We start from the raw sequence: 16928 nt of genomic DNA, 5'->3' as shown, positions 1-16928 counted from the left end.
CTGCTGAGTTTTCCAAATGTGCTGACGTATTGAGTACAGCACTTTCACAGCATCATCTTTTAGGATTTGAAATAGCTCAACTGGAATTCCATCATCTCCACTAGCTTTGTTCACAGGCCCATTTGACTTGACATTCCAGGATGTCTGGCTCTAAGTGGCTCTAAGTGATGGGCTCTAGTGATCACACCATCGTGATTATCTGGGTTATGAAGATCTTTTTTTGTACAGTTCGTCTGTGTATTCTTACCACCTCTTCTTAATATCTTCTGCTTCTGTTAGGTCCCTACCATTTCTGTCCTTTATTGAGCCCATGTTTTCATGAAATATTCCCTTGTTATCTCTTAATTTTCTTGAAGAGATCTCTAGTGTTTCCCATTCTATTGTTTTCCTCTATTTCTTTGCACTGATCACTGAGGAAGGCTTTCTTAGCTCTTGCAATTCTCTGGAACTCTGCATTCAAATGGGTATATCTTTCCTTTTCTCCTTTGTGTTTTGCAGCCCTTCTTTTCACAGCTATTGGTAAGGCCTCCCCTTACAGCCATTTTGCTTTTTTGCATTTATTTTTCTTAGGGATGGTCCTGATCACTGTCTCCTGTACAATGTCATGAACCTCTGTCCATAGTTTATCAGGCACTCCATAAGATCTGGTCCCTTAAATCTAATTCTCATTTCCACTGTATAATTGCAAGGGATTTATTTTAGGTCATATCTGAAGGGTTTATTGGCTTTCCCTACTTTCTTTAATTTCAGTCTGAATTTGGCAATGAGTTCATGATCTGACCTAAGAGACAGGGCACTGAAAGATGAACTCCCCAGGTTGGTAGTTGACCAACATGCTACTGGTGATCAGTGGAGAAATAACTCCAGAGAGAATGAAGAGACGGAGCCAAAGCAAAAACAACACCCAGTTTTGGATGTGACTGGTGATAGAAGCAAAGTCTGATGTTGTAAAGAGCAATATTGCATAGGAACTTGGAATGTTAGATTCATGAAACAAGGCAAATTGGAAGTGGTCAAACAGGAGATGGCAAGAATTAAGCATAGTAAGTGTTGAAGATGAGCAATACAGAGGCAATATTAAGTTCTCGGATAAGTATTACCTGATCAATCTATTAGAAATACACATCCTTGGGCTCCAACTAAACTATTAAGAATAAAAATTAATGGCCAAGAAGCTTGTTAATCTGAACAAATATCTCCAGCAGTCTCATTGGAAAACACTATCCAAAATGATGTTTCCCAATAATGTGGAAACAAACACTTTCCTGGTTTCCTGTTAAAACTACAACAGACTGAAGCACATTAAAATGCTGCTTTTGTAGACAAAAAACAGCTAAGTATTGCCACCTTCATAAGGTTCAGCTTCATATGTTTCTTTGCCCCATTGGATTTACTGCATCAGACTCCGTAGGAAAGAGAATGCTGTTAACAAATAAAGCAGTCCAAGGAATTTTCATGATAAAGAAAATCTGAGAAAAAAAAATTATCATCAGGAGGAAATTAAGAAATCAAAAAACTAAAATTCCCCAAGTTATACTAGTTCCTGTCCTAGATATGTGAGGCCAGCCCACCTCATTTCAAATCTAATCTAGAGCCTGATTTCTATTGAATTCTTATTGAAACACAGCAGTGCCCATTCACTACACAGTGTTTATAAGCACTTTCTCACTATACCAACAGAGTTAAACAGTTGCAACAGAGAGCCTAAAATACTTACTATTAATACCTATCCTTTTTGGAAAAGATCTGCCAAACTTCCTTTAAAGCAATATAAATAGCACAACAAAGATTTGTAAGTGATAAACCAACAGAGGCCATTAAATTATGAAGAAGACATAATAATCCTAAACACTTATGCACCAAATACAAATATGTCAGATAGACGGGGGAATGAAAAAACTGGCATGGAAGCATATACACCAGCATATATAAAACAGACAGTCAATGGAAATTTGCTGTGTGTCTCAGGGAACTCAAACTGGGGCCCTGTAACAATCTAGAGGGGTGGGAAAGGGTGGGAGATGGGAGCGAGGTTCAAGAGGAAGGGGATATATGTACACCTATGGCTAATTCATTTTGACGTAAGGCAGAAATCAAACCAAAACTGTAAAGCAATTACCCTTAAACTAAAAGTAAATAAATTTTTAAAATACTGGAGGAAAAAAAAATAGAACCGCAAGGGGAACTAGTCAATGCATAAGTATAGTCAGATATTTTCACACCTGCCTCTCAATAATTGGTAGACAAGCAGAACAAAAATCTGTAACAACATGGAAGACTTAAACATGACAAAAACTTGATCCAACTAACACTTATTAAAAAAAAAAACTGCACCAACAGAAGAATGAACACTCTTTTCAAGTAGACAAAGAACATTTATCAAGAGAGATCATATGAGCCATAAAAGAAATCTCAAAAAAGTACTTAAATCATATGAAGTATATTCTCTATTACAATGAGATCAGAAATCAGTAAAAGTAGTACATTTGGAAGACCACAGAATATTTAAAAACTAAGTGACACATTTCTAAATAATCCAAGGTTAAAAAAAGAAATCAATAGAAAAAATTAAGAGTATTTTTTCTCACTGAAAATGAAAATATGACATTTGAAACTGTGAAACACATATCTAAAGTAGTACCTGAAAAGAAATTTACATTACTAAATAGGTTATTTATAAAGCAAGACTTCAATCAATGACCTAAGTGTTTAAGACACTAGAATAAGTACAAATTAAATCTCAAAATAAAATTAAGCTAAAAAAATAAAATAATAAAGGTCAGAGTAGAAATCAGTGATGTAGAAATCAGAAAAAAACAAGGAAAATCAACGAAATAAGCTGACTCTTTGAAAGAATAAAAAAAAATTATAAACCTCTACAAAACTGTCACTTCCCTGATGGCTCAGATGGTAAAGAATCTCCGTGCAGTGCAGGAGTTTGATCCCTGGGTCTGAGGATCCTCTGAAGAAGGGAACTGCAACCCACTCTAGTATTCTTGCCTGGAGAATTCCATGGACAGAGGAGCCTGGTGGGGTACAGTCCATGGGGTCGCAAAGAGCTGGACATGACTGAGCAACTAACACTTTCGCTACAGAATCAATGAGGAAAAAAGAGGACACGGATCACTAATAACTGGAATAAAATAAGAGATGTCACCAAAGATTTATGAAAAAAATTACACCATAAACATATACAGAGATAAAATGATAACAAAATCCAGCATCTATTCCTGGAATAAAAACTTGGGAGTAGAAGAAAATACATAACCTAAAAAATGCCTTTAGGGTATCTATAGCTAAGTTTGTATCTAATGATGAAAAATTGAATGTTTCCTTCCCATGGTCAAAAAAAGGCAAAGATATCCTTCTATACTAACATTTACTAGAGGTTCAGTTAGTTTAGTAAGTTAAGAAAAAGAAATAAAAGGCATCAAGATTAAACAGAAAATGAAATGATGTCTCTGCTCTCAGACAACATGATCATCTATATAGAAAACCCTATAGACTCTACAAAAAGAGGTGCTTAAACTAGTAAGGGATTTTAGCATCATTACAGAATACAAGACCAATACACAACAATCAATTGTATTGACTGTTATGTACCAGCAACACAAACTGGGTAATTAAAATTCTTAAAAATATATGTCAAACTAGCACTAAATAAATATAAAATATATCAGGATAAATTTGACCCCAAAACTGTGTTCAACTTGAATAGTGAAAAATTTTAAACTGAAAATTTTAAAAAGACCCAAGTAAGTGGAGCAATAAACCGTATTATTAGGTAAGAAGACTGAATACTGTAAAGTGGTCAACTGCATCTAAACAGAATCAACAAAATCCAATTAGTATCTATGATACAATAAGAAATATATATTAGGTCTTTATCCCCAGTTCCTAGCAGAGACCTATGATAAAGTATTTGAGCACATATCTGAAGAAAGATTTATATCTAGAATATGTTTAAAAAAAAAACTCTGAATATTCAATTATGAGAAAAGAATAACAACAATTAGGGACAAATGTCACTTTCCCAATTAATATCTTTTAATAGCACCCAATTTCAGGTCAGACAATGTGGTAGACAAGGTCATTCTATTCAACAACAACAAACAATTTCTTGATCAGATTGTGACATGCAACAAAAACTAGATTTTATATGACAACTGGTGATAATCAGTTTAGTGGCTGGACAGAGAAGAAGCTCCAAAGCACTTTCCAAAGTCAAACTTGTACTAAAGAAAAGTCATGGTCACTGTTTGGTGGTCTGCTGCTGGTCTGATCCACCATAGCTTTCTGAATGCCGGAGAACCCATTACATCTGAGATGTATGCTCAGCAAATCGATGCTGCTACTGCTAAGTTGTGTCAGTCGTGTCCAACTCTGTGCGACCCCACAGACGGCAGCCTACCAGGCTCCACCGTCCTTGGGATTCTCTAGGCAAGAACACTGGAGTGGGTTGCCATTTCCTTCTCCAATACATGAAAGTGAAAAGTGAAGTCACTCAGTTGTGTCCAACTCTTAGGGACCCCATGGACTGCAGCCCAGGCTCCTCCGTCCATGGGATTTTCCAGGCAAGAGTACTGAAGTGGGTTGCCATTGCCTTCTCCGCAGCAAACTGATGAGATGCAACCAAATCTGCAACTGCTGCAGCTGGCTTTAGTCAATAAAAAGGGCAAATTATTCTCCATGACAACACCTGACTGCACATCACACAACCAACACTTCAAAAGTTGAACTAATTGGGCTTCAAAGTTTTGCCTCCTCTATACCTGACTTCTCATCAACTGACTACTACTTCTTTAAGCATCTCGAAAACTTTTTGCAGGGAAAATACTTCCAGAACCAGCAGGAGGCAGAAAATGCCTCCAAGAGTTTGTCAAATCCTGAAACATGGATTTTTACACTACAAGAATAAACCAACTTATTTTGCATTGGTAAAAACGTGTTGATTGCATAATGGTTCCTATTTTGATTAATAAAGATGTGTTTGAGCCTAGTTATAATGATTAAAACTCACGGTCTATAAGCACAATTACATTTGCACCAACCTAATCCATTTAATAGATGAGAAAAAAAAAAACCACAGAGAGGTTAAAGGACATTCCACAGTAACACAGCTAAGTGACAAAGCCAGGGATAATGTAGCCTCTTTGATTCCAGAGCACATGCTTGTAATTACTCTTATTAGTGTTAACTTGCTTTTCCCTTAAATTCTAAATTTGAGTAAAATAGAAAAAAAAAAAAAACCAGACTCATACACACATGAAAGGTTGAGCCAAATTATTCCTAAGGAACGATTCAGGTATTATTTTTATTAAAGTTACTAATTTCAAATTTCAAAAGACATCTCAAGAAATATAATTTGGAAAATATGTGCAAGATGCCATTTAAACACTTTATATGACTTTTACCTAATGATCATATCATATTACTTGCTTAATTTTTTCAATCCTATTTCATTACACTGAATTGCTTATGATCCTCTAAATGTCCCATGGTAGTCTTGAGTGCTCTTCACTAAATATTTCTCATGGAAATATTTCTGGTGATATTCCACTGATGAACATGGAATGTGTTTCCATATACTTACGTTATTTTTAATTTCTTTCAGCAATGTTTTGCCATTTTTTAGCTTATAAGTCGTTCCTCTCCTTGGTTCAGTTCAGTCGCTCAGTTGTGTCCGACTCTTTGCGACCCCATGAATCACAACACGCCAGGTCTCCCTGTCCATCAAAGACTCCTGGAGTTTACTCAAATTCATGCCCATCGAGTCGGTGATGCCACCCAGCCATCTCATCCTCTGTCGTCCCCTTCTCCTCCTGCCCCCAACCCCTCCCAGCATCAGGGTCTTTTCCAAGGAGTCAACTTGTCGCATGAGGTGGCCAAAGTACTGGAGTTTCAGCTTCAGCATCAGTCCTTCCAATGAACACCCAGGACTGATCTCCTTCAGGATGGACTGGTTGGATCTCCTTGCAGTCCAAGGGACTCTCAAGAGTCTTCTCCAACACCACAGTTCAAAAGCATCAAATCTTCGGTGCTCAGTTTTCTTCACAGTCCATCTCTCACACCCATACATGACCACTGGAAAAACCGTAGCCTTGAGCAGACGGACCTTTGTTGGCAAAGTAACGTCTCTGCTTTTTAATATGCTATCTAGGTTGGTCATGACTTTCCTTTCGTGGAGTAAGCGTCTTTTAATTTCATGGCTGCAGTCACCATCTGCAGTGATTTGGGAGCCCCCAAAAATAAAGTCTGACACTGTTTCCACTGTCTCCCCATCTATTTCCCATGAGGTGATGGGACCAGATGCCATGATCTTAGTTTTCCGCATGTTGAGCTTCAAGCCAACTTTTTCACTCTCCTCTTTCACTTTCATCAAGAGGCTTTTTAGTTCCTCTTCACTTTCTGCCATAAGGGTGGTGTCATCTGCATATCTGAGGTTATTGATATTTCTCCCGGCAATCTTGATTCCAGCTTGTGCTTCTTCCAGCCCAGCGTTTCTCATGATGTACTCTGCATATAAGTTAAATAAGCAGGGTGACAATATACAGCCTTGAGGTACTCCTTTTCCTATTTGGAACCAGTCTGTTGTTCCATGTCCAGTTCTAACTGTTGCTTCCTGACCTGCATACAGGTTTCTCAAGAGGCAGGTCAGGTGGTCTGGTATGCCCGTCTCTTGAAGAATTTTCCACAGTTTATTGTGATCCACACAGTCGAAGGCTTTGGCGTAGTCAATAATGCAGAAATAGATTTTTTCTGGAACTCTCTTGCTTTTTCGATGATCCAGCGGATGTTGGCAATTTGATCTCTGGTTCCTCAGCCTTTTCTAAAACCAGATTGAATATCTGGAAGTTCTCGGTTCATGTATTGCTGAAGCCTGGCTTGGAGAATTTTGAGCATTACTTTATTAGCATGTGAGATGAGTGCAATTGTGTGGTAGTTTGAGCATTCTTTGGGATTGCCTTTCTTAGGGATTGGAATGAAAACTGACCTTTTCCAGTCCTGTGGCCACTGCTGAGTTTTCCAAATTTGCTGGCATATTGAGTGCAGCACTTTCACAGCATCATCTTTCAGGATCTGAAATAGCTTTACTAGAATTCCATCACATCCACTAGCTTTGTTCGTAGTGATGCTTTTTAAGGCCCACTTGACTTCACATTCCAGGATGTCTCCTTGGTTAATTATATTTTTTAAAAAATTAAATGCCTCCAGGACAGTTTATTCTTTAAAGTGCTCTTGCAAACAGTAAATAGGTGAACCCACTGTTAAAGATTCAATGGATTAAAGGATCCCCAAGAAAAGGCTCAATAAGTCTGTGATGGTCCTGTATATGCTTTCCTTTAGGACCAAATGGTTTGAGAAAAAGAGAACACTGGGATTTCTTCAAACTGGGTTTCATAAACGAAGCTATCTTTAAGCAGAAGATGAGAGAGACATAGACAGACAGGAAAGCATGAACATATTTAACATATTAAATCTAGAACATGGGTCTCTAAAATAACTAGGGATTTGGATCTAACAAATGGAGCCAATTGTAACCACAAAAAATGTCCAAAGAACTGTCATCCTGAATTGTGACTGTTTCCTACCCTAAATGACCCAGGACTCCCAAATTTTTATAGCGAGGGAGCAGGGTGAGAAACTATATAATCTCCAATACTCACATCAGGTATAGCCAAAAAAAAAAAAAAAAAACTAAAAATTTAGACCCTATAGGATTCATAAAGAACAATGGACAAGAAACCCTGGCCCTAAACCCCGAAAAGTGAATCACGGTAAATTAAAAAGCAAACCCAGCCCCCACAGCAGAGATACTGAATCCATTCATTGAGATTTTGGAATTGCTACATAGTAATGAGAGCTGTGATCTCTGATTCGTCCTTCTTTCTGAGAGCACTCACAGCATACACCCTGCCCTCTGTCTCACCACTATATACCAGGTCTGCTGGTGGTAAACAACACACATTTTAGTTTCTAGTTCTTCAGGTCAAAAGGGACCATATATCTAGACCTGATGATGTAGAGACTACAGCACATCATTTCCTACCTACCACTCAAATATTCTGGACTTTTGAGCTTGAGACTATCACTTACCAACAGCCAGACATCTGGGACTGTGATGTCAAGCATCACTGCAAACAAAGCTAGTGGAGCTGATGGAATTCCAGGTGAGCTATTATAAATCCTAAGAGTTGATGCTGTTACAGTGATGCACTCAATATGCCAGCAAATTTGGAAGACTCAGCAGTGGCCACAGGACTGGAAAAAGGCCAGTTTTCATTTCAATCCCAAAGAAGGGCAATGCCAAAAATGTTCAAATTACCATACAATTGCTGTCATTTCACATGGTAGCAAGATAATACTCAAAATACTTCAAACTAGGCTTCAACAATACATGAACCAAGAACTTCCAGATGTACAAACTGGATTTAGAAAAGGCAGAGGAACCCGGGATCAAATTACCAACATCCATTGGATCATAGAAAAAGCAAGGGAATTCTAGAAAAACATCTATTTCTGCTTGATTGACTAAAGTCTTTGACTGTGTGGATCACAACAAACTGAAAAATTTTTAAAGAGATGGAAATATCTGATCACCTTACCTGCCTCCTGAGAAACTTGTATGCAGGCCATGCAGCAACAGTTAGAATTGGACACGGAACAGCAGGTACACTGTCTCCCCGCTTATGTAACTTACACGTGGAGTGCATCATGCAAAATGCTGCGCTGGATAAAGCACAAGTGGGAATAAAGATTGCTGGGACAAATGTCAATGACCTCAGATATGCAGATGATACTACTTTAATGGCAGAAAGTGAAGAGAAACTAAAGAGCCTCTTGATGAAAGTGAAAGAAGAAAGTGAAAAAGCTGGCTTAAAATTCAACATTCAGAAAACTAAGATCATGGCATCCAGTCCCATCACTTCATGGCAAACAGATGAGAAATTAAGGGAAACAGTGACAAACTTTATTTTCTTGAGCTCCCAAATCAAAGCAGATGGTGACTGCAGCCATGATATTAAAAGATGATTGATCCTTAGAAGAAAATTTATGACCACCCTAGACAGCATATTAAAAAGCAGAGACATCACTTTGTCAGCAAAGGTCCACATAGTCAAAGCTATGGTTTTTCCAGTAGTCATGTACAGATGTGAGAGGTGGACCATAAAGAAGGCCGAGGACCAAAGAATTGATGCTTTCAAACTGTAGTACTTGAGAATTCTCTTGAGAGTCCCTTGGACAGCAAGGAGATCAAACCAGTCAATCCTAAAGGAAATCGGTCCTGCATATTCAGCAGGACTGATTGATGCTGAAGCTGAACCTCTAATACTCAGGCCACCTGATAGGAAGATCTGATTCACTGGAAAAAACCCTGATGCTGGGAAATATTGAGAATAGGAGGAGAAATGGTGACAGAGGATGAGATGGTTGGATGTCATCATCGACTCAATGGACATGAGTTTGAGCAAACTCGGGGAGATAGTGAAGGACAGGTAATGAAGTCTGGCATGCTGCAGTCCATGGATCACCAGGAGACGGACACAACTAAGCAACTGAACAACAACAATATCTGGATAGAACCTTTAGATTTTCTCCCATATGGGCAGGTTAAGAAATTTTACCTGAGAGATGAAGGCTGGAAATATCTGGCAACCCAAAGAGCAGACCATGGTATACCAGTGCTGCTTATCAAAGATTTCCTGCCCTCTCCCTCTGGATTCAGAATAGGGTCTCACTCACTGACCCCAAGATGACTGTGTGGGCACTGCAGATACAATTGGGAGTAGGTGTCATTTCCAGTCCAGAATGCTGAACTACCAGTAAGAAATCTGACTGAGATTTTTTTTAACTCTACCAGGTAACAGGTAACATTCCACAACTGAACTATTTTATCAGACTAGTTTCCATCATGAGGACATCATGACAATGAGCCCTCAAAGCAGCCTCAGTGATACAGAGAATTGGCTAAGACATAAATCTTCGCTGTCTGAAGTCAGGGAGTTTAAGGTATAACATGGCCTGGCCTGGCTAATATATGCCTTATGCTGTTTCACAGTTCTGTAACCTCCTCTTCTCTGTGATTTTTCTGTACATTTATAGACATATCCTTCTTATCTCTGACAACCTGGTATTCTACCAGCCAAGAGAGTGTAATTGTTTTTTACCAAATTTATAAAATTTTCCGTGCATTTCCTATTCCAAACCACTTGTTAAAAAGACTTTGAAAATACTGAACCAAACTGACCCCAATCTTGGGGACTAAGTGGCATGTTTATAAATCTTCATTTAAATTATAGATCTAATTTTTATATTAGTATATTTTCTTCCTGTAATATGAAATAGGTCTTTTACATAAGTTTGATTTTATTTTCACCCATCGAGCTTCACATTATTCAAAAGTGTAGCTGGGAACTTCTTGCACATATTATGAATACTATGACACATACATACAGGCTTTTCAATTGACTATTTCATGTAAATGTACTTATCATGTCTGCAATGCTTTCTAAGACATTAACCAAGAAGAAACAAACAAAAAAAAAATCACGAGAAAATATTAAAATAGAAATTCGTAAAGCAATGAAAGGTAAATCAAACACAAATAAGTACTTAAATTCAAATATTATTTTTAAATCTTATACCACAAATCATTTCACATGCCATAATACATTCACAGTCATCTCTTTTGCTTCTGCTATTTGATAAATAATATGATAGTCCAGAAATCAGCGTAAGAATTATCATTAATTTGAGGAATATTCACATATTTTAGGCCTTTAGTCCTATTTTTAGTCTATCATAGAATTCCCAAATTTTAACATTGATTTTACATCAGATTTTTTTTCTCCAAAATACATCAAGGAAAGTAAATGACAGAAAAGTGAATAAACAGTTATAGAGCTCTCAGGGGAAGAGAGTCAGAAGGAAAGTATAAATATACAATGGATGTGCAATTTTATTACCTGAGTATTTAACAACTCCTCACACTTGTGAGCTTGTTTCTCAATTGCAGAAATGTACTGCTTTTCAATAGCTTCTACTTGTTGCTTAACTGAAGACTGTAGTAGTGCCTAAAAACAAGCAAAAATGTTATTTGGATCACAGATAAAACTTGGAATCTACTATTGGCATGATAAATTTTTTTGACAGATGTACATGTCTGAAATATGATACTCTTCTGCATTACAAAATACGCATTTGTGAATATTAAAGCACATTCATATATAACACTACTTTAAGCTTTTGGTTTTAGGTTTTGCTATTGCCAAAACTACAGTTTTTTGGCTCAGATATTCCTTCCACACACCTTCTCATTAAAAAGGCCAAGTCATAGAAGATGATAAAGAGAGTGAGCAGTTCTGTTAAATATAAATTCAGTTTAGCAAAGACCACACAGGATGAGAAGCATATGAAAGCTGCTGAAGAAAAAAAGAAAAGAGAAAAAAAACCAGACATATTTCACTGGCTGACAAAACTCCACATCCTCTCGGCACACTGTAATATCCCATGGGCCAAGCATGATCTTCAAGACCACAAGTCAAGTAAAAGCAGATGGAAACTCTGAGCAGTTTCAATCATGAAAAAAAACTGCCCCCCAGGAAGTGCACGCCCCTAATGTGAAAAGGTGTAAGGCGAAGTGTGGATGGCAGAATCTCAAGGCAGTATTCATAAGAAGTAATAAAACTTGGGAGACTAGACAAATGCAAGTGGACAGTGTAAACACTGGAACCTCAGTCACTTAAATATAAAGATGTTAACACTGATCTAAGGGAAGCCAAATCAGCATTGGAAGATGTTCCGCCCACTTACTTCCTTATTGGCAACGCTTAGAATATTATCATCTTTCCTTTTTTTTTTAAGGCATTATACATTATAGTTAATGTGCTCTCGATATTATCTTACATGCTATTTAGAAACCCTGAATAATTCTAAAAACTTCACTTCACCATATGCATAAGAACTCTTCAGCAAATATTCTATTTTTGAAGGTCTATCTGGATAATAAACTACTCATAATCAAAATAGTAAGTTGAAACAGACACATGTCTTATAGAAAACAGACCTTTGGCACATTCACCAAGAAAAGAAAAATATGCCAAATCTCTTAAATAATCTCTGTTTTGAAAATAGACTTACTTGGTTGGAAACAACATGCATTAAGAGGCTAAATAAATATGCATGTATTTTTAAAAACTGAGACAAAAATATTTTTGAAACCTCTGGATAAGTCTCAAATCTTCAAATAATTAACTTTCTCTTGCAAATGTTAAACTGTCTCATGATGCTTCTACTCCTATAATTCAACAGTCGTCACTCTGAAGCTGCAGAATTACCAGTGAGTTAGTAAAGGAAAATAAAGATTTGACTGCAGTTTGACCAACATAAAAAGAACCGCTTAATAGCACTGCTTCAGGTTTTCATTTATATATTATGTCTTCTAAAGAATCCATAATGATAATTTATAAAAAAAGAGAAACATTAAAATTTAAACTGGCTAGATAATGTAAAGCTCCTATTTACCTTTGGTACAATATAATACTATTTTTGGACTTCAGAAAATTTAAAGGTTGGTAGATTTATGGCCAGTTCTCTTGGGTTACATTCATGGCATCTTTTGTAGAGAGAAAAATGTCATTCTCTGGAGGGACTTGGGTTATGGCAGAACTGTTTTGCTTAATGGGAAGGATTGTTTTCACTTCCATATTTGCCATGATACCAAATAATCCCAGTTTTAATACCAAGTTGTGATTTTTTAGTAAATTATATCCTTTAGAGAGACAGGTAAACTAATGAAATAAAATAATACTTCCTCATCATAATTAAGAAACACAAATGAACAGTACTTTCTCCTGTGGTGATTAATTTGTAAACTACATACTCATTTTCTTCCAAACTTCAAGGAAGTAAGCACCACGGGATAATGAATCATGTATAGGCCAAAACTATAATTATGGAACATGGAAAAAAGCTTTGCACAAATGACCAGCTTTTCACATAGTTCAAGCCTCTTATATTAGCCCCATTTGGTTACTTAAATGTATCCATCTATAAAAAGGACATGAAGGTAGATAACAGGAACAGACAGATTTAAAAGTCAGTCCTCACTGAGTTCATTCTATTGTTGAAGAGAAACATTCTCTAGAAAACAGAAGGTGCAAGGTGCTTATCAGAGATAGAAAAGATGCCCAAGGCCTACCTATAAGGCTCATTGCTATTCAACATTAAATAAAGAAGACAAGCTGGACTTAAGAAGGCAGACAGAATGGCAGAAAATGTAGAAAAGTAGGCAGGTGCCATATACTAAAAATCTTTGTACTGCCATAACAAGATTTTTTTTTAAGTGGGCCTATAATACTGAACTTCCTAGTTTTGCATTCCAGTCCCCTATAATGAAACGAACATCTTTTTGGGGCGTTAGTTGTAAAAAGTCTTGTAGGTCCTCATAGAACCATTCAACTTCAGCTTCTTCACTGTTAATTGGTCAGGGCATAGACTTAAGACTACCGTGATACTGAATGGTTTGCCTTGGAAACGTACAGAGATCATTCTGTCGTTCTTGAGATTGCATCCAAGTACTGCATTTCGGAATCTTTTCTTGACTATGATGGCTACTCCATTTCTCCTAAGGGATTCCTGCCCATAGTAGTAGATGTAATGGTCATCAGAGTTAAATTCATCCATTCCAGTCCATCTTAGTTCGCTGAATCCTAGAATGTTGACGTTCACTCTTGCCATCTCCTGTTTGACCACTTCCAATTTGCCTTGTTTCATGGACCTAACATTGCAGGTTCCTAGGCAATATCACTCTTTACAGCATCAGACCTTGCTTCTATCACCAGTCCCGTCCACAACTGGGTGTTGCTTTAGCTTTGGCTCCATCCCTTCATTCTTTGTGGAGTTATTTCTCCACTGATCTCCAGTAGCATATTGGGCACCTACTGACCTTAGGAGTTCATCTTTCAGTGTCCTATCTTTTTGCTTTTTCATACTGTTCATGGGTTACTCAAGGCAAGAATACTGAAATGGTTTGCCATTCCCTTCTCCAGTGGACCACATTCTGTCAGACCTCTCCACCATGACCCATCCGTCTTGGGTGGCCCCACACAGCATGACTAATGCAAAAGTAGGAACTCAAGAAACACCTGGAGTAACAGGCAACTTTGGCCTTGGAGTACAGAATGAAGCAGGGCAAAGGTAAACAGAGTCTTGCCAAGAGAACGCACTGGCCATAGCAAACACCCTCTTGCAACAACACAAGAGAAGACTCTACACATGGACATCACAAGATGGTCAGCATCAAAATCAGACTGATTATATTCTTTGTAGCCAAAGATGCTCTATATAGTCAGCAAAAACAAGACAGGGGGCTGACTATGACTCAGATCATGAATTCCTTATGCCAAATTCAGACTGAAATTGAAGAAAGTGAGGAAAACCACTAACCATTTGGATATGACCTAAATGAAATCCCTTATGATTATACAGTGGATGTGACAAATAGATTTAAGGGACTAGATCTGATAAGAGTGCCTGATGAACTATGGACAGAGGTTCTTGACATTGTACAGGAGACATGGATCAAGACCATCCCCAAGAAAAAGAAATGCAAAAAAGCAAAGTGAGATTCTGAGGAGGCCTTACAAATAGATGTGAAAAGAAGAGAAGCGAAAAGCAAAGGAGAAAAGGAAAGATATACCCATTTGAATAGCAAGGAGAGACAAGAAAGCCTTCCTCAGTGATCAGTGCAAAGAAATAGAGGAAAACAATAGAATAGGAAAGACTAAAGGTCTCTAAAAGACAAGTCGAGATACCAAGGGAACATTTCATGCAAAAATGGGCTCAATAAAGGACAGAAATGGTAGGGACCTAACAGAAGCAGAAGATATTAAGAAGAGGTGGCAAGAATACACAGAAGAATAGTACAAAACAAGTCTTCACCACCCAGATAACCTCGATGGTGTGATCACTCACCTACAGCCAGACATCCTGGAATGTGAAGTCAAGTGGGCCTTAGGAAGTATCACTACAAACAAAGCTAGTGGAGGTGATGGAATTCCATTCAGCTATTTCAAATCCTAGAAGATGATGCTGTGAAAGTGCTGCACTCAATATGTCAGCAAATTTGGAAAACTCAGCAGTGGCCACAGGACTGGGAAAGGTCAGTTTTCATCCCAATCCCAAAGAAAGGCAATGCCAAAGAATGCTCAAACTACTGTACAATTGCACTCATCTCACACGCTAGTGAAGTAATGCTCAAAATTCTCCAAGTCAGGCTTCAGCAATACATGAACTGTGAACTTCCAGGTGTTCAACTGGTTTTAGAAAAGGCATAGGAACCAGAGATCAAATTGCCAACATCCGCTGGATCATCGAAACAGCATTTCTGCTTTATTGACTATGCCAAAGCCTTTGACTCTGTGGATCACAATAAACTGTGGAAAATTCTTCAAGAGATGGGAATACCAGAGCACATGACCTGCCTCTTGAGAAACCTGTATATTGGTCAGGTAGCAACAGTTAGAACTGGACATGGAACAACAGACTGTTTCCAAACAGGAAAAGGAGTACATCAAGGCTGTATATTGTCACCCTCTTATTTAACTTATATGCAAAGAACATCAAGATAAACACTGGGCTGGAAGAAGCACAAGGTGAAATCAAGATTGCCAGGAGAAATAACAATAACTTCAGATATGCAGATGACACCAACCTTGTGGCAGAAAGTGAAGAACTAAAAAGTCTCTTGATGAAAGTGAGAGAGGAGAGTGAAAAAGTTGGCTTAGAGCTCAACATTCAGAAAACTAAGATCATGGTATCCGGTCCCATCATTTCATGGCAAACAGATGGGGAAACAGTGGCTGACTTTATTTTTCTGGGCTCCCAGATCACTGCAGATGGTGACTGCAGCCATGAAATTAAAAGATGCTAACTCCTTAGAAGGAAAGTTATGAGCAATCTAGACAGCATATTAAAAAGCAGAGACATTACTTTGTCAACAAAGGTCCACCTAGTCAAGGCTATGGTTTTTCCAGTAGTCATGTATGGATGTGAGAGTTGGATTATCAAGAAAGCCGAGTGCCAAAGAATTGATGCTTTTGAACTGTGGTGTTGGAGAAGACTCTTGAGAGTCCCTTGGACTGCAAGGAGATCCAACCAGTCCATTCTAAAGGAGATCAGTACTGGGTGTTCATTTGAAGGACTGATGTTGAAGCTGAAGCTCCAATACTTTGGCCACCTGATGCAAAGAGCTGACTCATTGGAAAAGACCCTGATGCTGGAAAAGATTGAGGGTAGAAGGAGAAGGGGACACCAGAGGATGAGATGGTTGGATGGCATCACCAACTCAATGGACATGAGCTTGGGTAAACTCCGGGAGTTGGTGATGGACAGGGAGGCCTAGCATGCTGCAGTTCACGGGGTCGCAAAGAGTCTGACGCGACTGAGCTACTGAACTGACTGACTGATAATACTGAACAGTGGAATTATTATTGTCACTGTCCAAACAAAGGATGTGCTGTCTGAAAACAATCCTTAGAAGTAGAATATTAATTATCATGGACATACATAAAGATAAACAACGGTACTATCTACAAGTTTTTATAGCAAGTCTATATTATATAGCTGGATATTTATTCTCCTGTGTAATATATTATAATAACTGCCTTACAACTTACTGTGCAGTTACATTAAAAAATGCACACTATCCTTAACATTTTCCTTAATTGTTTTTTTCCTTTGTAATCGGCTCTAGAGATATCAAAGACACAAGTAACCCTTCCCTTGGGTTTACATAACACTACAAAAATGATTCATGAAAGAATTCCTACCTTTATCAGTTATTTTTAACTACTCTCAACACAAATAAAGTACTAAGATTTTCATTATGTGTACAGGCAGAAAAACAAAGATGCACACATTCTATT

The 16928-nt window shown here is 37.8% G+C and overlaps 1 protein-coding gene across 3 annotated transcripts in view; it reads right to left on the bottom strand.

The window, feature by feature from the left end:
• Positions 1-16928, bottom strand: part of CCDC91 (coiled-coil domain containing 91) — a 374289-nt gene that overhangs the window by 141767 nt on the left and 215594 nt on the right. For all 3 annotated transcript variants that reach the window (XM_061125198.1, XM_061125199.1, XM_061125200.1), the window contains exon 8: positions 10968-11075. In XM_061125198.1, the coding sequence (XP_060981181.1) occupies positions 10968-11075 (108 nt within the window). The remainder of the gene's footprint in view (positions 1-10967; positions 11076-16928) is intronic.

Source organism: Dama dama, chromosome 22, assembly GCF_033118175.1.
Source record: "Dama dama isolate Ldn47 chromosome 22, ASM3311817v1, whole genome shotgun sequence".
Lineage (NCBI taxonomy): Eukaryota > Metazoa > Chordata > Mammalia > Artiodactyla > Cervidae > Dama > Dama dama.
Note: the sequence above shows the minus strand (reverse complement) of the source record. Positions and strands in the feature narration are given on the sequence as shown.